The 21791-nt window shown below is 53.2% G+C and overlaps 1 protein-coding gene across 5 annotated transcripts; it reads right to left on the bottom strand.

Moving 5' to 3' along the window:
- Positions 1-1326: 1326 nt before the first annotated feature.
- Positions 1327-21592, bottom strand: LOC123351403 (adhesion G protein-coupled receptor E3-like). Of its 5 annotated transcripts, none has more exons than XM_044990717.1 (16): positions 21494-21592; positions 20094-20249; positions 16312-16443; positions 14249-14316; positions 11642-11746; positions 10462-10639; positions 9809-9928; positions 8914-9113; positions 5551-5721; positions 5188-5382; positions 4403-4665; positions 3590-3656; positions 2728-2819; positions 2292-2460; positions 2068-2175; positions 1327-1730 (listed from the first exon to the last, which is right to left on the bottom strand). In XM_044990717.1, exons 1-16 carry the CDS (start codon positions 21585-21587, stop codon positions 1683-1685), a joined length of 2166 nt encoding a protein of 721 aa, XP_044846652.1. In that variant the 5' UTR covers positions 21588-21592; the 3' UTR covers positions 1327-1682. The 5 variants fall into 5 exon arrangements, with proteins under 5 accessions (XP_044846652.1, XP_044846654.1, XP_044846653.1 ...); XM_044990719.1 differs by having other exon boundaries at positions 1327-1540; XM_044990718.1 differs by having other exon boundaries at positions 4403-4638.
- Between the last annotated feature and the right edge of the window lie 199 nt (positions 21593-21791).

Raw genomic sequence — 21791 nt, 5'->3', positions numbered from 1 at the left:
AGTGGAACAGCAGAGGAAAACTGGGACAACCGTGTGTCCCAGGGAAGCATGGAGGGCCCGACCCATCTTCCAGATCTGAACCCCTCTACAACCGCCATCTACCCAGCTGCATGTATGTCTCCATAGACTGCCCCCATCGTCCTGTCACCTGCCCTCTTGCAGCCCCACAAAGCTTTCCTTGAGCTCTCCCTACTCAGCACTCTGTCCAGCCCTCCCGGGCACGTACAGTATAGAATGTCACAGCGGTGTCTACACAGGGGGTCAGGTTGGTATAACTATGTCACACAGGGGGCGGGTGTGTGTGGATTTTTCACCCCCCTGAGTGACAGTTACACCGATATAGGTCTGTAGTTCAGACCAGACCTCAGTTGTCTACGTGGTGGTGGCAGCAGCAGCCGAGGCATTTCTCGACGGCATCTCCCCACCTCCCATCCCTCCAGCAGGAGTTTAATTCACATGAACGCTATGAACTCTGGGCCTTTGCCGACCAAGGGCAGCAACTGTGAGTGGGGTGCAGGGGAGGGAAAAGGCAAAGGCAGGTTAAAGGAGAATTTGTTGGACTTTCACACAGCAAGGGGAGAAACTGAGGCAAAGGACACTGCCCAGTATATTCTGGGGTAGGATTTTGTTCATGGCTAAGGCTATGATTATGTCACAGACAGGAGGCCTTTCCCCTCCAATTAGCTCTTCCCCCCAATAATCCCCACCCCAGAATTGACAAGGGGGGCAGGGAGCTCCCAGATGCCTGCGCTGGGCCCTACCTGGCAAGGCTCCACTGCCGGGGCCTGTCTTCTCCCACGGGCTCAGCCGCGGTGCTGATCTTCTTGACACCTTGGAAAGGGGCCACGTAGGGTGCAGCGGCGGCAGGGAGAAGGCTGTCTCCATCACCAAGCATCCCCGACTGCCCCACGGTGGTTGACGGAGGACCCTCTGCAGTTGCCCAGCCATGCCAGGAAGAGGGGGGACTCCGGGGAGCTCTCAGCTGCCATGGGGGGTGAGGGTACCCCACAGCATCCCATCCCCCATGGGAAGTGGGGGACCATAGAGCTTCCACTTCTCACAGGTGGCATGGAGCCCCTCGAAGCTCCCACTCACTGCCATGGTGGTGGGGGACCTCGGAGCGCCAGCAGCAGTGGCTCTGAGCTGAACCCGCCTCCCTGTTTTGTCAGTATCTTTTTACTGAAAGTCAGGACGGGTCACAGGCAATCGTGAATTTTTGTTTATTTCCCGCGACTTGTCGGAGATTTTTACTAAAAATATCTTAGCCTTACTCATGGTCACAAGCTTTCAAATAGTGCTGGGAGGTTTCTCAGATTAATGCCAGATTCCTTTCTCCTTTTTATTAAAAGTTCTCTTTGTTATACAGAGACTCAGTGCTTCTGAGAGGGGACGTATTGCCTCTCGGAGGCACCTGGGGTGGTGTGAAGTTTTCCCAGATTACTGGGTGAGAGCTCCAGCTGGTTCTGTTTTGTATTGGAACCCCCTAGGTATTGAACCCGGACTGGGTTGCTGCCGCCTCCACCTGAGAGAAAGGTTAGTCCTGGCAAGAAAAGCACAAAAATGACAATAGGTTCCAAAGCCACTAAGAGTGTAATGTGCAAACCAGTGTGTTGAATCTGGGAGGTGACGCACAGAGCCCCTGGATCCTGACCCACAGGGATAATGGAGCCAAGGGCAATTCTTCACGGTGCTGAGTGCTCATCGGGGATAATCCGTCTGCACTGACAATCCTAGGGAACAATATGATATATTCAAATCATGACACTGCAAGAGCCGATGCCGGCCTAGTCCACAGTGAGTGACCCCTGGAGCTCTCAGGAGAGCCAAGGGAAGGGAACGCGGAGGTGCCAGGACAAGACATTCTGTTCTGGTGCCTCAGACATCTAGGATACCCCTCGATAGTGACCGACTCTCACTGACACTTGTAATCACTTTCCCAGCTGGCACCCTACTCTGTCTAGGAACTCAGCACAGGGAACTGCTTTGCACCTTTCCAGCAGTGATGAGACCCAGCTAGAGATGACTGTGTCACAGGCTGGTATTGGAGCAGAGCAGAGGACCTCTTACCGTCTTGGTGCTGGTGGTGGGGACAGCAGACATGGACAGATCGTATGTCTGAGATTTCATGGTGAATGTTCGGAATCCCTTGAGCCATCTCCTGTATTCCTGTCTCACCTGGAGAGTGAGGGACATGGTCACTGCACTATGTAACTAGCGCTGAGAAGATCAGACATGGCCACCGCGAGGCCGGTGAAGGTGCTGGGTGGGCGCTGACGGGCCGTGGGCGTTACCTGGCGATTGAGGAGACAGTGCACCAGGAACATGAAGGCTCCCTGCAGGCTGTTGACGATGGTGAATAAATACGCCATGACCGTGGCTGCTGGGCCAACTTGGAGGAGACCAAGGCTCCATGTGCAGCCCAGAATGAAGAGCTGGGCGATGGCTTTAAAGGTCAGTAACCTGGATAAAGGCAGTGGAGAGATCCCGTTACAATAACCCTATGGAGAGCAATTGGGTCAGGAGGATCTGAGCAGAGTGGGGTGGAGCTACCTGCCCTGGCTTTCCTATGTGGGACAGGGTTACTCTCAATGCAAACAAACTGGGAATTCATTCCTATGGATCCTAGATATGCTGTTCCCCTCCTGCAATCCCTCACCCCCTTCTCGTGCCAAGGACCTTCCAAACCAAGGCATCTGACCCTCCAGGATTGTTTTGTTGCCTTCTCACCTGTGGTCTTTGACAGTGGACACATCTGCATTGAGGGAGGAGAGTTTGTTTCTCAGGATCCACAGGGTCAGGGCAAAGAACGTTATATTTATCTATGGGAAGAGTGGGAAATATTTCCTGTAAAACATCCCATCCGGGGCTAGTGACTCCTGCTGAGGCAGAGAACAATCCCAGGGGACCGAGCCGAACACTCCAGAACCAGGGACTGCTCATTTCCAGTGGGAATCATCCCCTCTATTGTAATATCCCCTGGCAGCTCTTGGTCCCTCCCCATGCATGGAGCTGACAGCACAGCCAGGGCTGATCTGGATCAATGGGATCACAGAGGCCAGATGCTGCTCAGAGTTCAATATGGAGCCTCTCCAGTGGAGTCAGGAGTTATTTTGGGTTTACACTGGTATAACTGAGAGCAGAATCTGGCTCAGAGATTCCAGATCCTGCCTCTAGAATACTGTCTGCCACTTCCAGGCTGTAACAAATCCCCCCCGCCCTCCCTCCCCAACTTCCCCAGGGGAATATGTAGGGACATTTGTTTCCCCCGCTACAAAAACCACTGCAGAGTGCAGCCCTCTCCCTTCCTCATTCCTTGGGTCATTAACTCGACTAGACCAAACTCTTCTGTCTTCACTTGGCAAAACTCCTGCTGACGTCCCTGGGAGCTGGGCCCGAGTAACGGCTGCAGGCCTGGGGACACAGCACAGGGACTCATGCCGTGACTGACCACAGCAGATGAGCCAGGTGGGACCTAACTGGGTCTTTCCTTGTGTTTTATGGGCCACGTTCCCCTCCCTGCTTCACTGAAATCAATGGGGTCGCAGAGGTGCGAGGAGAATGGGGCCCTGTGGTTCTGTGAGGTACCCACCAGGATTATGGCACAGACTGGTCCCAGGAAGCTCCAATGAAATCCTCTGTCCAGGCTGAGCCAGCAGCTACAGGGACGGGGGAAGAAGAAGGTGACTTTCATGGGATTACTGCCCGTTTTCAGTCCTGGGGGCAGAGAAGGGGTGTCACAGGGCAGCTGGGTCTCAAAAGCAAGATGGATCTCAGCCTGCCTGTGACATGGCCGATTCTCTTGCGGGCACCAGGCAAACAGCCCTTCCCATGTACCTCAGCATCTCCTGCTTTCAGCCACCACTTCCTCTTCCACCTCCTCAAATGACCCTTTCTGGTGGATGGGCGCAGTATTGATGGAGGGCCAGACATGCAGCGGAGGGACATTGGCCTAGCTGCACTGAAGGAAGTGGAGCTGCCCTGATTTACACCAGCTGAGGATGTCGCCTGGGGTGTCTAGAACACGCCACGCCCTGTTTTAGTGGCGTCGCTCACTTTAGAGAGGGGATGCTCAGGGGTTTGCACACAGGAAGAAGGTGCATTTGTTTCCTACCCACCAGCCCCACAAACCCAGCCTGGGAGCTGGGAGTCAAGCTGGGATCTTTCTGGCTTGTTCTTCCGCATCATCAGTGGGGTGAGGAGTGTAGATGTCTGACAGGGGGCAACTCAACTGCAGCGCTTGGGGCAGCTTCGTGTCCCTGGGGATGGGAATGGTCCCAGGGGGACATTCAGCTCCCAGGCAGGGTGAGCCGGGAAATCTGGGTTCAAGTCAGACCTGGGGTGAGCCGCACAAGCACATGGATGCCACATCCCAGCTCCCCTTCGGGATGGGCGCTGCACGTACTGTTTGGACGTTCTGTAGCCATCAGGATACACCGCTGCAGAAATAGCCACCACCAGGGCTGGGAATCCATAGCCGAACAGGTACATGAATCTCTTCTTGAACCGGCCGGCGCTGGTGTAATTCACGACCTGCAGGTTCCTGATGGTGAGGAAGAGATGCAGCCCCTCCAGGAACATCCAGCTGAAGCAGGCCAGGAAGAGGTAGTGTAGGAGGCCAGCAATGACAGCACACACCACCTGGGGGAGACAGAGCGCCCAGGGGCACTGCGGTGGGGAAGGGAAATGCTGAGTATGGGGGAGACCAGCCAGGGGCGGGGTCACACTGGGATTCTTGCTAGCACAGTTCTCCAGTTATAGCGCTCTGTGACCCAGGGACGGCAGGTTCCTCAGTCTATGCAGGGTCCTGCAGGTGCACATTGCTGATGCAGGAAGGGAGCAGATATTAGTGGTTAGAGCAGGGGAGCAGGGCTCAGGGGATCCAGGTTCTGTGCCCAGCCCTGCCACAGAGTCACTGGGTGACCTTGGGCAAGTCACGTAGGAGAGGAATCGAGGCACAGGGAGACTGTGACATAGGGATAGAACTGGCTGAACTCCAGGGGTTGGGGACACTCAGAGCACTGTGCCCAGTGTGAAGGGGCCTAACGGGGTGGAAACATCCCCCCACCCCCCGGGAATCCCCCCATGTCCTGCACAGCCCAGAATCCAGGGAGCACAAAGGGGTTCAAAGCCCCACACCCCAGCCCTGCTGCGAGTGGAGGAACAGAGCAGGGGAGAATCAGGCCGTACCTGACTGCCGGGGCGGGTCACCGTGGTGAGGAAGAGCAGGTCGGCCAGGAAGAGGCAGAGGCAGAGCTGCAGGTGGAGGGAGGTGCTGACGTTGCGGATGGAGCGGCACAGGAGGAAGGTGAGGATGGCCAGGAAGAGGCACAGCAGGGAGAGGGTCAGTCCCACGTAGGTGATGATGGTCAGTGGGTAGCTCTCCTGTAACACAGCAAAGGGAGAATCACCAGTGACCCCAGCCCAGCCCCCTTGGCTCCGACTCAGCCTTTTCCCCAGCAAAGCCTCCAGTCGCTCCAGGGAGAGCTTTGCCCATGGCTGGGTGCGGAGCTCAGGGTCCTGCCCTGTGACCCGAGTCTCACGGTGAGATACCGTCACTGCGGTGGGAGCCGTTAGGACGGCGAAGCTGGAGAGATGGTCACAGCTGCAGGTGGTGTGAGTGCTGTTCGTGTGCACGGCAGTGCAGCCGTCTGGAGACCAGCTGCCGCTCTCGGCCACCACTTTCCAGTAGACGCAGAGAGCCTCTTCCTCCTCTTTTTTGGCCTGGAAACACAACAGAATCATCCTCATCCTCACGGGACCACAGAACGTCATTTCTGTTATCACATGTCTATAGCAAACTCGAGGCCACCTACAGCTCCACGGCTCTCCCCACGCAGCCCCCAGTGCCCACTGGGGCCATCCCGGTGACAGCGAAGAGAGAACACAGATCCTGCTGCTGCAAAAGTCCAGGCCCTGCTATCGGAGCAAAAGGGAAATAAATCCTTCCTAGCAGTTAGCACTATAAGGAATGTGGCACATGGCTGAGCAGTTCTGACTGCATCCCGCAGAGGGCAGTGCTGTGTGCACACATACCCATATGCGCCCTAACCACTTCATTACCGTAACAACGTGTTTCATTACCATATCCCCATATTGACTGGATACATATCACCTCAGGAAGGGATGCTGAGATAAAGTTTCTTGACACCTCAAATGACTGCTTCTTGGAGCAGCTGGTCCTGGAACCCACAAGACGAGAGGCAATTCTTAATTTAGTCCTAAGTGGAACACAGGATCAGGTCCAAGAGGTGAATATCACTGGAAAACTTGGTAATAGTGACCATAATATAATAAAATTTAGCATCCCTGTATTGGGGAAAACTCCACAGCGGCCGAACACCGTAGCATTTAATTTCAGAAAGGGGGAACTACACAAAAATGAAGAGGTTAGTGAAACAGAAATTAAAAGGTACAGTACCAAAAGTAAAAACCCTGCAAGTTTTGTGGAAACGTTTTAAAGACACCATAATAGATGCTCAACTGAAATGTATGTCCCAATTTAAAAAACATAGTAAGAGAACCAAAAAAGAGCCACCGTGGTTAAACAACAAAGTAAAATAAGCAGTGAGAGGCAAAAAGGCATCCTTTAAATAGAAAAGAGCATAAACTCTGTCAAATGAAGAGTAAAAATATAATTAGAAAGACCAAAAAAGAATTTGAAGAACAGCAGGCCCAAGACTCCAAAAGTAAGAGCAAAAAATGTTTTAAATACATCAGAAGCAGAAATCCTGCTAAATAGCCAGTGGAGCTACGGGACGATCGAGATGCTAAAGGAGCGCTCAAAGATGATAAGGCCATTGCGGAGAAACTAAATGAATTCTTTGAATCAGTTTTCACTGTTGAGGATGTGAGGGAGATTCCCAAACCTGAGCCATTCTTTTTGGGTGAAAGATCTGCGGAGCTGTGCCAAATTGAGGTGTCATTAGAGGAGGTTTTGGAACAAATCGATAAACTAAACAGTAATAAGTCTCCAGGACCTGATGGTCTTCACCCAAGAGTTCTAAAGGACCTTGAATGTGAAATTGCAGGACTATTAACTGTCATCTGTAACCTATCAATTAAATCAGTTTCTGTACCAAATGACTGGAGGTTAGCTAATGTGATGCCAATTTTTAAAAATGGCTCCAGAGGTGACCCTGGCAACTACGGGCCAGTAAGCTTCACTTCAGTGCTGGGAAAATTGGTTGAAACTATCACAAAGAACAAAATTGTCAGACACGTAGATGAACATAATTTGTTGGGAAATAGTCAACATGGTTTTTGTAAAGGGAAATCATGCTTCACCAATCTACTAGAATTCTTTGAGGGGGGTCAACAAGCATACAGACAAAGGAGATCCAGCGGATATAGTGTATGTAGATTTTCAGAAAGCCTTTGATAAGGTCCCTCACCAAAAGCTCTTAAGCAAAATAAGCAGTCATGGGAGAAAAGGGAAGGTCCTCTCATGGATTGGTAACTGTTTAAATGATAGACAACAAAGGGTAGGTATAAACGGTCAGTTTTCAGAATGGAGAGAGGTAAATAGTGGTGTCCCTGAGGGATCTGTACTGGGCCCAGTCCTATTTAACATATTCATAAAAATGATCTGGAAAAAGGGGTAAACAGTGAGGTGGCAAAATTTGCAGATGATACAAAACTGCTCAAGATAGTTAAGTCCCAGGCAGACTGCGAAGAGCTACAAAAAGATCTCACAAAACTGAGCGACTGGGCAACAAAATGGCAGATGAAATTCAATGTTGATAAATGCAAAGTAATGCACATTGGAAAACATAATCCTAACTATACATACAAAATGATGGGGTCTAAATTAGCTGTTACCACTCAAGAAAGAGATCTTGGAGTCAATGTGAATAGTTCTCCGAAATCATCCACTCAATGTGCAGTGGCAGTCAAAAAAGCAAACAGAATGTTGGGAATCATCAAGAAAGGGATTGATAGAAAATATCATATTGCCTCTGTATAAATCCATGGTACACCCACATCCTGAACACTGAATGCAGATATGGTCACCCCATCTCGAAATAGATATATTGTAATTGGAAAAGGTTCAGAAAAGGGCAACAAAAATGATTAAGGATATAGAATGGCTTCCGTATGAGGAGAGATTAATAAGACTGGGACTTTTCAGCTTGGAAAAGAGGCAACTAAGGAGGGATATGATAGAGGTCTATAAAATCATGAGTGGTATAGTAAAAGTAAACAAGGAAGTGTTATTTACTCCTTCTCATAATACAAGAACAAGGAGCCACCAAATGAAATTAATAGGTAGAAGGTTTAAAACAAACACAAGAAAGTATTTGTTCATGCAACACACTGTTAACCTCTGGAACTCCTTGCCAGAGGGTGTTGCAAAGGTCAAGACTATATCAGGGTTCAAAAGGAAGGTAGATAGGCCCATCAATGGCTATTAGCCAGGATGGGCAGGAATGGTGTCCCTAGCCTCTTTTTGCAAGAAGCTGGGATTGGGTGACAGGGCATGGATCACTTGATGATAACCTGTCTGTTCATTCCCTTTGGTGCAGCTGCCATTGGCCACTGTCAGAGGACAGGATTCTGGGCGTGATTGACCTTTGGTCTGACCCAGTATGGCCGATCTTATGTTTCATGCTGATTCCCTGAACCCCACTATCTACAGAAAGCGGCTTTCCAGTTATTCCGGCTCAGGGGTGAGCTAGGCGGAGCTGTTTCCCTAGAGCACTTTGCAGAGCCCTGTGTCGTGGTGCGACCCCCCCGGTAACCTCCTCTAGTAACACAGCCCCAAGGCGTCAGGAATGAGGAGGCCTCCTCTTCTCAGGACCATCAGGAGCCAGAAAGGCAGCACAGTCCAAATGCCTGGCAGGAGATGGTGCCTTCTATATGCAACTCTGATAGTCCAGATACAGAGCAAACAAAAGGGGATCTCCCTCCACGCACCTGTTTATGTCGCAGGGTGAAGTTTGCGGGGCTGGAGAGATGAACGGGGCTCCCGTCTCCGACGGCCCCACTCACCACCCTGGAGTTGATGTGACTCTTCTCCAGCTTCCCACCAACCAGTAGATTTCCCTCGCTGAGACGTCTCGCACTGATGATGGAGTCCAGGGTGGAGTAGGAAATAAAAGCAGCAGCCCCCACACCTGTTGGGAGAGGACATGATCCCTCGTTAGGGAGATTGGGACACTATGGCAAAGAACGAGCCGGCCGGGTGCCCAGGGGTCACAGTGAGTCTGTGGCAGATCTGGGAATGGAGCCACAACTCTTAAGGTTTAGCCACTGGACCATGATACCTCCTCCCTCGGAGCCCCCAGGAACACGTCTGGCTGGTAACGTCCAGCTGCAGGATGCAGAGATGAAGATTCAGTTTTTCTCAGCGAGACCAGGAGAGGGGCTGGCCAGGGATGAGCGTCCCCTGGTGCTGGAGGATTTGGGGCCCTGAATCTGACAGCTAAAGGTCCACGTTACCTGGTCCCCCACATCTCCATTTGGGGGTCTAGCTAGACTAGGGCGTCTCTGCCCTTTCCAGTCTCTGGGCCCACTTCATACCAGAGACCCTCTCATGAGCCGCCTCCCCTCTGTGCCCCCAACTCCCACTGCTGGGGGCTCAAGCTGTGGGACAGGCAGGAACGAAGGTGTCAGCTCCATGGCCACAGCCTGAGAACCACATGCTCAGCCAGCAAGGAGCACTCCAGGGCTAGAGACAGAGGCCAGGGCCCGGCCTGGGGATCCATGGGGAGGGAGGGAGGAAGGGGGGAACCCAGACTGGGGTTCGGTGCCCGGGAACCACTCTGTGCCATGGTTTGGGCCCTGGGTGTCTCCATCCCCAGAATGGTACCTTGTGTGGCTGCCCCGGTGATTGTATCACAGTGCACGTCCATCGTCTCCTCGTGAGCTCTCAGCGTGAAGACCTCGCTGTGCTGGCTGCAGTTCCCTGTGACGAGCCGCGTCTGGATAGCTGCGGGGGGTGGGGGTGAGGAATGACAGAGCCCCTCGCTGTGAAACCACTTCCCTGGGAATCTGTCCATTCTGGGCCAGATCCACCCCCCTCCCACTCCGCTTGGAGCCAGAGGGCTTCAGGGCTCTTCCGCACTGCGGGAGGGGGAAATTTGGAGCCCCCCTCCAAGTTGCAATGACCACCCCCCATATCCCCTCCCCCCATTCTGGCTCTGTCTCCCTGGGGATGCTGCATCCCCCGAAGGGGGAGTAGTGGGGGTGGGGGGAGGCGCCTGGCTCAGTGTGGCAGCCCCTAGAGATGGAATTCCAAATATTACATTTAAACTCTTCTCAGACATTGCTTCTGGGGGCACTGGCGGGGCTGGGTTATCTTTCCTGGTGCAGGGGCCGTGCTGTTCTGTGTCAGTACTGAACACAGGCTCACATCACAATGGTATAAAGGCTCTAACTTCCAGTGGATTTGGGGCACAGTGTGTAACCTCGTATCTCACGGCAGCCAGTAGGTGGCGCTGAGAGCCACACATCCCCCCTCACCCAGAGACTCTGTGGTCACGTCCTGTGTTGTCCTCTCCGGAGACTGGAGCGCAATGGCCAGCGTGGACAGTTCCATTGTCTGCAGGACGAACGTTACAGCCGACACAACCTCGCCCTTGCCTCCACCGTCCAAGCGGGAGGTGCTGTTCAGGACCGAGTTGAAAGGGAGAGTCGCGTTCTGGGGACAGGAAAGGAAAGACCCTGGGAGTGAGGAGTTCGGGGGTTCAGGGGCCACGTCCCGTGAGTTCCCAGGGGACATCGGGCATCCCAGCCTCTCCCAGTTCAGGGGGTTGCAATGCTCTCAGCGGGGAAGCCCGTTACAAAGGGGGTCCCTGAGGCTGGCTCAGGGCCCCCGCTGGGACCTGAAGCTAACTGGGGCTAGAACCCTTTGTCATTCGTTCTTCGCTCCTGCTCCCCCATCCCTCCATTACAGATGCCAGGGAACAACATTGTCACAAGCCCACGGCTTCCTAGGCTGTCTCTATGCTGCATCTGGCAGCTGCTCAGAAATGTCTGGCATCTCACTGACAGATGAGCTGAAGGAGAATCCCCATTAACTGTTAACAGTATAGCACAGGGGCAGGCAACCTATGGCATGCGTGCTGAAGGCGGCACATGAGCTGATTTTTAGTGGCACTCACATCGCTCTGGTCCAGGCCACCGGTCCAGGCGGCTCTGCATTTTAATTTAATTTTAAATAAGCTTCTTAAACATTTTAAAAACCTTATTTACTTTACATACAGCAATAGTTTAGTTATATATTATAGATTTATAGAACGAGACCTTCTAAAAAACATTAAAATGTGTTACTGGCACGTGAAACTTTAAATTAGAGTGAATAAATGAAGAGTTGGCACACCGCTTCTGAAAGGTTGCCGACCCCTGGTATAGCACCTGTGATGAACAACAACAGTTCTGAACACTAGAGGGGGCATGTGGGTGGACAAACACCAACATGCACTCACACCACTAGAGCACATGTGCACACAGACACAAACACCACTTGAGGGTGCACCCACCCTCCCCACAGCAGAGGAGGGCACAGATCTTTTCTGAGGAGTATCTACATGTCTCCTTTCCCCCAGTGAGACTCCTAACCTGGCACAGCAGCACACAGGGCTCTGGGGCACACACAGGGGCACTAGTCTGCAGGGCACATTCAAGGGGCGGAGCCTCTCACCTCCAGTGATAACGTCACATTCCCGTCTCCAAACATGGACATCAAAATGTCGAAGGTCGAATTAAAGAAAGAGGAAAAAATGCTGCTTTCACCGCTCCGCTTTCCCTGCAGAGAGACCCGGGCAGAGGGTGAGTTCTGCAGGCGCTGAAGGGCGACCAACATTGGTGTTTGCCTTATGCAGGGCCTGATCCTGACACCCCTCATTGAGTGAATAAAGCTTTTATACCAGACGTGTCCAAGACATGTACGATGGTGCTGTTGCCACAGCGAGAGGTTCATGTGGAGAAAGGGAACAGTTTCTAGTAACAGCTGGAATACATCAAGGCTTGGGACAAAGCCCCTTTTTGTTCACATGGGTGCTGGATGCATTGACAGAAAGCAGCCAGAGAGTGGCCCCTTGGCACGTGAGTTTTGTAGCTGATGTAGTGCTTGTGGGGGAGAGAAAAGAGGAAGTGAAGGAAGATGCAGAGAGACATGCAGGTGCATATTGAAAGAAACAGCATGAAAATCAGCAGAAGAAATCACAGTACATGGTCTGTAGATTCAGTGCTCTCCTGCAGGAAGACAATGGGTGTGTAAGTCTGCGGACCAGCCACTAGCAAAGCTACAGAAGTTTTAGAAGGTTCAATATCAATTTGAAACCCCCTAGAATATAATAAGTTGATAAGTTTGTTTATGAGGTTATGTGAAACAGTGTCAAAAGCCTTTCTAAGGTCAATATGACACATGCACCTGACGAAGTGAGTATTCACCCACGAAAGCTTATGTTCCAATATGTCTGTAAGGTGCCACAGGACCCTTTGTTGCTTTTTACAGATCCACACTAACACCGCTACCCCTGTGATACTTGACAAGGTGATAAATAACAGTCAGCATGGATTTGTCAAGAACAAATCCCATCAAATCAACAGCTTTCTTTCGTAGGGTAAAAAGCCTCGTGGATAGCTGGGAAGTAGTAGACATGGTATATATTGACCTTAGTAAGGTTTTTGACACTGTCTCACGTAATCGCATAAACAAACAAGGGAAATACAACCTATATGGAGCCACTCTAAGGTGGGTGAATAACTAGTGGGAAAACCGTTCCCAGAGAGTAGTTATCAGTGGTTCACAGTCAAGCTGGAAGGGCGTATCCAGTGGGCTTCTGCAAGGATCAGTTCTGGGTCTGGCTCTGTTCAGTATCTTCATCAATGATTTAGAGAATGGCACACAGAGAACACTTATAAAGTTTGTGGATGATACCAATCTGGGAGGGGTTGTAAGTGCTTTGGAGAATAGGATTAAAATTCAAAATGATCTGGACAAAGTGGAGAAATGATCTGAAGAAAATAGGATGAAATTCTATTAGGCCTCAACTGGAGTATTGTGTCCAGTTCTGGTGCCACATTTCATGAAGGACGTGGACAAGTTGCAGAAAGTCCAGAGAAGAGTGAGAAAAGTGATCAATGGTCTAGAAAACACGACCTATGAGGGAAGATTGAAAAAACTGCATTTGTTTAGTCTGGAAAAAAGAAGATTGAGAAGGGACATGATAACAGTTTTCAAATAGATGAAGGGTTGTTACAAGGAGGAGGGAGAAGAATTGTTCTCCTTAACCTCTGACGATAGGACAAGAAGCAATGGGCTTAAATTGCAGCAAGGACAGTTTAAACTGGACACTAGAAAAAGTTTCTTGTCAGGATAATTAAGAACTAGAATAAATTGCCTAGGGAGATTGTGGAATCTCCATCACTGGAGATTTTTAAGAGCAGGTTGGACAAACACCTGTCAGGGATGGTCTAGATAATACTTATTCCTGCCATCACTGCAGGGAACTGGACTAGATGGCCTCTCAAGGTCCCTTCTATTCCTATAATACTATGATATCACAGGAAAACGATGAACTCAACAAAAAACGTATAAGCAGACTGGGAAAGTCATGGAGTAAAGGGAGAGAAGTGAGGGGGTTCTCTGAGAAAGGAGAACATCTGTCAAATAGAAAAGTAAGATCTAGAAGATGGTCATCAGGCCTGCACTTTTGTATGGTTCCAAAATCAGGGGACTGAGGAAGAGCCAGGAGCTATTCATGAAGACAGAGGAAGTGAAAATGTTAAAATGGATGCTTGGAGTTACAAGGACGGGCCATGTTTGACATGAGGGAATTAGGGCAAGTGAAAATAGGACCAATGATAGAGATGCTGAGGGATCCACGCTCAGATGGTGTGGGCCTGTGACAAGAAGGTCAGAAGAACAAACAGGAAACAAGGTGCTAAACTTAGATGCAGAAGATAAGAGGATTGGGAGACTCCAGACTAGATGGGGGGCTCAGGCTGTCATACAAAAGGATGTGATGAGCTGTGGAGTTTCTGAGGAACTGCTTCAAGACAAACTGGAATGGAGAAGGACTTGAATAGCTGATCGCATGTAGATGGGACTAGCCTAGAAGGATGAGGAGGATCGAGTCCCAGGGATGAAAGGAACAAACACAGTATTGCTCTGATCTTGGATTGGGGTTTACATGGGTCACCGTAATAGCAACAGCAAAGGTTTTTGTCTGGGAATTTCCATATTGGTGGTAAAACACACAGAGCAAAATCCCCAACAAATGAACAATGGGGTCAAACGTACCTGCAGAGAGAAATTCCTGAACGTCTCTTTGATGGCCACGAACTGAACACTGGAGTTAATGCTGGGGACTTGGAGCGATGGGAAGAGAGGAGCAGTCATTAGAGTTTTCACATCAGATTTTCATATTAACTCACTCCTGCCTAGGGGAAAATCCCCTTCTCTTCCCAGCCCCGATGGCCGCTCTCTGTCCACATGCCAGTCCTGCCCTGCCAATAGTTTAACATGCGGCTGCTACAAAACTCCCATCTCCCTCCCTTCCTCCCCGTCTCACTCTCTCTCTCTCCCCCCTCCATTTACAGTCCACTTTTCCTGTCCCTGCTGCTCCTGTGGTTTGGTTCTGGACCCAGCTCCCAGTGGACGGGATTTGGCCGGCTGGGCAGGCAGACTGGTAACTCCCGTCGTTGTTGTTGCACTGGGCTCTCTCTGTCCCCCCAGCTCCATACCTGAAGCAGCAGGCCTGGACAGGGGTGAAGAACCCCTGAGGCTGCAGAAGGAGCTGAGGTGCCCGGGGGGTGCAGAGGCACATGTGCAGGCTGCAGGGAGCAGAACTAATTGCTGGGCTGGGTGAGGGGCACAGAATGAATTAACCATAATGTGGGGGGATTGGTGGAGAAGCTGGAGGCTCTGTGCCGTCAGGAACCAGAGATCTCCTGCTGTGTGGACAGAACCACTGTAACCTACCCAGGGAAGAGCGGGCAGTGCGGGAATGGCCACCAGCACACGGGAGGGTGGCTTCATAAGTCAAAATACAGACCCGACACGATGAGAGGAAAAAAATCCCACAATTTTGAGGCCAATCTACTGATTTTGGGGGTCTGACTCCTGATCTCTGCGCTCCTGGGGTTGGTGACACTGAGATTCCCACCCAGAGGGCTTGGCCAGCGCCCTCTCTGCTCCCTGCCAGCAGAGGCTGGGCCTGCTCTGAGTTCACATGGGAGGAGAAGGGAGCCACCAGAGCCTAACGGGCCTGGCCTCATAGTCACGGGTTCTGGGCACTGAAATCACTGGGGGCTGGGAACGCCCAGCACATCTGATAGCCAGCAGGGGATCCCACTTGAGAGAAAACTTTTTTTGATGGCTTAAGTTCACTCACAAGGGCCCCCCACAGCCTAGGCCTCCTCCCGGTGGGTCCAGATTCTGCTCTCACACTGGGGTAAATCTGGAGATACTCTGGAACTGTGGCCAATGGGAGCTGCGGAGGCGGTGCCTGCAGGTGGAGGCAGTGCGCGGAGACTCCTGACCCACCCCCCATGAGCCACAAGGACCTGCCAGCTACTTCCGGGAGCAGTGCAGGGCCAGGGTAGGAAGAGAGCCTGCCTAGGCCTGTTTTGCTGTCGACCGGGACCCACCGAGCTAAGCGCCACCCGGCTGGAGCCCACAACCTTTACCCCCTCCCGCAACCCCAATCCTCTGCCCTAGCCGTGAGCCGCCTCCCAGATCCCACACCCCTTACCACACTCCAACCTGCTACCCCAGCCCTGAGCTCTCTCCCTTACCGAAACTCCCTCCCAGAGCCTGCACCCCACAACCCTCCCCCCACAAACCCACCTGCACCCCAGCCCCCTTCCCCAGGCTCAGCCCAGAGCCCGCACCCCCTCCCACACCCCAAACCCCTGCCCCATACTGTGAAAGTGAGTAAGAGTGGGCGAAAGGGAGGGAGAGGGATGCAGTGGGCAGGGCGGGGCCTTGGAGAAAGGGAGGGAGAAGGGTGTTTTGGTTTGTGTGATTAGACAGTTGGCAGCCCTAGGGAAGAGACGCTCCGCCCCTGGGGGCCCTGCTCACCCACTCCCCGGCCTGGCTCCGGCACGGATCAGTCTCATTCCAGCCTGGCCCTGATGTGGCCCCTAACCCGCTCCCCAAGCCAGACCTGGGCATGCTGGTGCCTGTGGCTCTGACATAACTGGAAACACCCCAGTGGACGGACAGACTGGGCTGGGGGAAGGTGAGAGCCCCAGACCCATTCCCAGCTCCCTGCCCCCTTAGGCAAGACCTCTGCCTGTATAGCCCCAGACGCTGCTCAGCCCCCCAGGTGCCTCCTCCATGTTCCCAGCTGCAGGACCCACCTTTGCACACCGTCGTGTTCCCATTGGAGGGGATGTAGCCAGCCAGGCACTCACACCGGTAGCTCCCATTGGTGTTGATGCACATGGTCTTGGGCCCACAGATATCTGTGGTCTTGTTGCACTCGTCGATGTCTGAGAGGGGAAAGCGGGGGGGAGGGTGTCACACACAGCATGGCTGGGAGCACATTGGGGTGAATGACATGGAGCCCCCAATTTTAGGGGGCTTAGGGGGCTTAGTCTGTCTGTCAGTCTGTCTGCTCCATCTAACTCCTCCCCCATTCAATTCTGCTTTCTTCCCTGCTAATTGGTGGCGATCCTTCCTGAGGAAGTAGGGGCAGGGCCCCTGAAGAAAGCTAAACTCTCCCCGATATTTATCCATAACGCTTCTGCTTCTCACAGAAATCCTTGTGGCTAAAATCCCCTTCACCTGGACATCAGCAAACAAGTCAATCAGTGGGGAGAGTCCAGAGCGCTCACGGATCCTTCCCTTGGGCCGTGCTCCAGCAGCTCTTTCTCAGACTCCTCTTCTCTCTCTTTCCCGTGGCAGCGTTTTGCTATTTCCCGCTACGCCCCTTCCCCTCGGTCGTTATTTGCATAAAAGCAGCACCCAGAGCACTGCACCCACACGGCCATAAAGAGCCTCTAGACTAAATAGACAAGAGGTGGGAGAGAAAACTGAGGCAGGGAATTGCCCAAGGACACTCAGCAAGAACAGAGCTGGGACTAGAACCCAGTTCTCATAGCGTATCCACTAGACCTGTCCCTTTCAGCTTATTTCCTCCAGAGAAGGCCAAGAATGTATCTCCCCTGCCTCACCATGCAGATTTTACCCTCTGCTCCCCCTCACTGAGAGGAGCTTTGTGTCTCCTGGCTCACGGCCGGGAGTGCATCAGGGCTGGAAAAAATCCCTTGTTCCTTTGGCAGAAAACTTAACTTTTGCTCCATTGTTAAACCTCTTGGAAGGCAACGAGCCTACGCCATGCCTGTGAGGGGACCTGTATGTGCCGACCTCTTGATGATGATGCTGTGCCTCAGAACAAGGAGAGAGCAAGTTTGTCCTGCTCTAGTGGCTGGTTCCCATAAGTAGATAACAGCCTGCTACAATGACTGGCTAATGGAGTTACTCCCTTAGCTCCAGCAGCTGAGATGTGTCCTTTCAGTAGACAGATCCTGGGTTTGATTCCTGCTGATGACCCAAGCTGGTTCCTTTGGGATGTCAGCTCCTTCCCCAGCCTTAGCAGCTGCTGAGGGTTCGGTTAATGGGTTCCAGAAACCTGTGAGCCTTTTGTCCAACAGAGTCCTCGGCTCCTTCTCAGCCCAGTTTGCTTTGCAAAGATCTGACCTTCCCCCACTTCAGTGCTGTGCTACGAAAGAGCATCTTGGGCTCTGATTGCAGGTTTGGGGGGATGTTGCAGCTTCTAACAACCTCCCCTACTCTCGTGCCTCGGTGGAATTACGCAGCATGACAAGAGACATGGCGACCTTCAACCCCGGGGCTCGGTTTCCAATTTGTAAGACAGGCTGGGAGTCAGAACAGACACTTTGCCCGGGTGGGGCGCAGAGAAAGAGCGAGACCTCAGGGCAACCTGGTTAGTTTCCCCATCCAGGCATGCGGGTTAGTGTCAGAGATCCTAGGTCAGTTCAGTGATGATGCATTAACAGCATTGCCAATGCCAAGCAGTCAATAAAAGCCCCAAACCATGAGTCAGGCTGCAAAAAAGTCACGAGATCGGTTTAAAAACTGCAAGATTTTTTTAAAATCCATTTTGGCTTCGTTTTGGATGACTCTGGTTTGGGAGCTCTTGGTCACCCCAGCGTAACATTTTGCAGTTTTTCCTCCGCCATGTGGACCTGGGCCTAATTTTGATTTTAGCCAAAAGCAGAATCACGTGACTCCAGGAGGTGGGGCTTTAAGGCAAGGCCACGCGTTAGCAACACTGCAGAAAAGCCAGAAGCAGCATGCCTGTGCCACAATTGTTTCCAGCTCCTGTTGTACCTGTGCAGATCTTACACGTATCCTTTTGACTCTTTCCAAATCCCCAACTGCATTTACACATGTAGCTCCCTGGCATGTTGATGCAGTTCCCGTGGGGCTCAAAGATTGTGGCGTTTCGCTGGCACTCGTCAATGTTTGCAAGGAGAGAGAAAGCGCTAGGTCAGGCTGATCTAGGAGCTGCATCTTGGGCACTGGGGTGACGGGGCTGGTTACAGCCAGGAGTTCGGTTACTCGGTCAGCAAACAGGAGCAAGTGGCTATTGTCCGGAATGAGCCGCTCCAGCTGGGAAGGGAAAAGCAGCCCTGCCAGGACACGCGCCTGCTGCTTCCTAAAGTTATCAAGCAGATCAGGTGATGCCCAGTGCTGCAATACCAGTGCAGACGGCAATGGCTGAATGAGCCATGAGTTGCCAAGCACTGCAGCTATTCCCTGCTACCCAGGACCCATGGAGGAGGATCGGGGGTGGGGCTGGAGCACACTGTGCTGTGGCTATTCTCTCCTCCCCAGGGCCTGTAGGGGGCAGAGCTCACGGTGCTATTTCCATGGCCCAGACACGAGGCCCTTTCCCAGGTTCAGGGGGACACTAGCAGCCCAGATGCTGCGTGCTGGGGCCAGCGAGGGTCCCCTCCCCTCTCCCCAGCACATCTCTGCAGCACAAGGAGTTTGCTCCGTGGGTCTGTTTATTCCCCATCCAAGTGCCGGGCACAGGGGTGAGCCTGTCCCCGTGCTCTGTGGGAGCAGCACCAGGCCTGGAAGGAACATTTCTCTGTGGAAGGGGGGAACTCAGCTGGTGGGGGCCAGGGGAGAGCTCACCCTGGCAGCTGTTCTCACTCGCGTGGGTGAACTTGGATTTCCCAGTGCTGGGCTCGTAGCCATTGGTGCAGCTGCAACAGTAATTCCCAGAAATATTGGTGCAGTTTGCGTGGGGTCCACAGTCTGGCGGGCTCGGGACCAGACACTCGTCAATATGTGCAAGACAAGAGGGGATCTTCTGTACAGTCCTGCTAGGGAGATGTTCCTGTATCACCCACCTGCACTGAGCTGGGTGACGGGACCCAAGCGACCAGGCCCCTGGGATCTTAACAATCACAGGCCTGACTCTCAGCGCTAGGCTGCTCTGGCAGCAGAACGGCCCCTTGAGAATCTTTTACCCACAAAAGGGGCCACCCATCTGCTGTGGGGCTGCTGCAGGGGGTCTGCGGGAGCAGGTGAGGATCACGTCTCATCACAGCCTCGGGCCACTGCCAAAGACAAAAAAAGTCCCAGTGCAGCACCACACCTGGAAGGAGCAGTTGTGTGTGGGGGGGGGAGAGGGTCTCAGCAGGTGGGAGCCAGGGGAAAGCTCACCCTGGCAGCTGTTCTCACTCGCGTGCATGAACTTCACTTTCCCAGAGCTGGGCTCATAGCCATCGATGCAGGTGCAGGAGTAACTCCCAGGCACGTTGGTGCAGTTTGCGTGGGGTCCACACTCTGCCGGGCTCGGGACCTGACACTCGTTAATATCACAGGCCTGGTTCTCAGCTGCACTCAAGCAGCACTAGGCTGCTCTGGCAGCAGAACGGCCCCTTGAGAATCCTTTACCCTACAAAAGGGGCCACCCCAGCTACTGTGGGGCTGCTGTAGGGGGTCAGTGGGAACAGGTGAGGATCATGTCTCATCACAGCCTCGCTGACGCCCTCAGGCCACTACCAAAGCCAGAAAAAGTCCCGGTGCAGCACCAGACCTGGAACGAGCATTTGTGTGTGCGAGGGGAGGTCTCAGCAGGTGGTGCCAGGGGAGAGCTCACCCTGGCAGCTGTTCTCACTCGCGTGTGTGAACTTGTCTTTCCCAGAGCTGGGCTCATAGCCATCGATGCAGGTGCAGGAGTAATTCCCAGGCACGTTGGTGCAGTTTGCGTGGGGTCCACAGTCTGCCGGGCTCGGGCCCTGACACTCGTTAATATCTGCAAGACAAGAGGGGATGTTCTGTACAGTGCTGCTAGGGAGACGTTCCTGTATCACCCACCTGCACTGAGCTGGGTGATGGGACCCAGGTGACCGGGCCCCCAGCAGCTTAACAATCACAGGCCTGGTTCTCAGCTACACTCAGGAAGCTGCTCTGGCAGGGGAACGGCCACTGGAGAATCCCCCACCCTGCAAAAGGGGCCACCCCAGCTGGTGTGGAGCTGCTGTCGGGGGTCTGCGGAAGCAGGTGAGGATCATGTCTCATCACAGCATCGCTGACAACCTCAGTCCACTGTGAAAGCCAGAAAAAGTCCCGGTGCAGCACCAGACCTGGAACGAGCATTTGTGTGTGCGAGGGGGGGTCTCAGCAGGTGGGGCCAGGGGAGAGCTCACCCTGGCAGCTGTTCTCACTCGCGTGCATGAACTTCGCTTTCCCAGAGCTGGGCTCATAGCCATCGATGCAGGTGCAGTAGTAACTCCCAGGCACGTTGGTGCAGTTTGTGTGGGGTCCGCAGTCTGCCGGGCTCGGGCCCTGACACTCGTTAATATCTGCAAGACAAAAGGGGATGTTTTGTACAGTCCTGCTAGGGAGATGTTCCTGTATCACCCACCTGCACTGAGCTGGGTGATGAGACCCAGGCGACCGGGCCCCCAGCAGCTTAACAATCACAGGCCTGGTTCTCAGCTACACTCAGGCGGCACTAGGCTGCTCTGGCAGGGAACGGCGACTGGAGAATCCCCCACCCTGCAAAAGGGGCCACCCCAGCTGCTGTGGAGATGCTGTAGGGGTCCTGCACCCACCCTGCTCCTAGCCACTGAGGTAGGGGCCGAGGCAGGTGCCCAGCACTGCAGCTATTCCCTGCCCCCCAGGACCCAGGGCGGAGGATCGGGGGCGTGGCTGGGGCACACTGTGCTGTGGCTATTCTCTCCTCCCCAGGGCCCATAGGGGGCAGAGCGCACGGTGCTATTTCCATGGCCCAGTCACGAGGCCCCTTCCCAGCTCAGGGGGACACTAGCAGCTCAGATGCTGCGTGCTGGGGCCAGCGAGGGTCCCCTCCCCTCTCCCCAGCACATCACTGGAGCACAAGGAGTTTGCTGTGTGGGTCTGTTTATCCACCATCCAAGCGCCGGGCACAGGGGTGAGCCTGTCCCCGTGCTCTGCGGGAGCAGCACCAGGCCTGTAAGAATCATTTGTCTGTGGAAGGGGGGATCTCAGCAGGTGGGGGACCAGAGGAGAGCTCACCCTGGCAGCTGTTCTCACTCGCGTGGGTGAACTTGGCTTTCCCAGTGCTGGGCTCGTAGCCATTGGTGCAGCTGCAGGAGTAATTCCCAGACATATTAGTGCAGTTTGCTTGGGGTCCGCAGTCTGGCGGGCTCGGGCCCAGACACTCGTCAATATCTGCAAGACAAGAGGGGATGTTCTGTACAGTCCTGCTAGGGAGATGTTCCTGTATCACCCACCTTCACTGAGCTGGGTGACGGGACCCAAGCGACCAGGCCCCTGGGAGCTTAACAATCACAGGCCTGACTCTCAGCTGCAC

Source organism: Mauremys mutica, chromosome 17, assembly GCF_020497125.1.
Source record: "Mauremys mutica isolate MM-2020 ecotype Southern chromosome 17, ASM2049712v1, whole genome shotgun sequence".
Lineage (NCBI taxonomy): Eukaryota > Metazoa > Chordata > Testudines > Geoemydidae > Mauremys > Mauremys mutica.
The sequence above is the reverse complement of the archived record's forward strand: the minus strand, read 5'-3'. Positions and strand labels throughout refer to the sequence as shown.

Bases quoted from the DNA above. Each gene is read 5' to 3' on its own strand.
- LOC123351403 (XM_044990717.1), bottom strand. From the start codon at position 21,587: ATGTCTGGGAATTACTCCTGCAGCTGCACCAATGGCTACGAGCCCAGC. The intron at 5,383-5,550 runs GTATCTCACCGT...GCTGTGTTACAG, and splicing joins CGGCTCCCACCGCAGTGACG to GAGAGCTACCCACTGACCAT. The intron at 2,176-2,291 runs GTAACGCCCACG...CTCACTCTCCAG, and splicing joins ACTGTCTCCTCAATCGCCAG to GTGAGACAGGAATACAGGAG.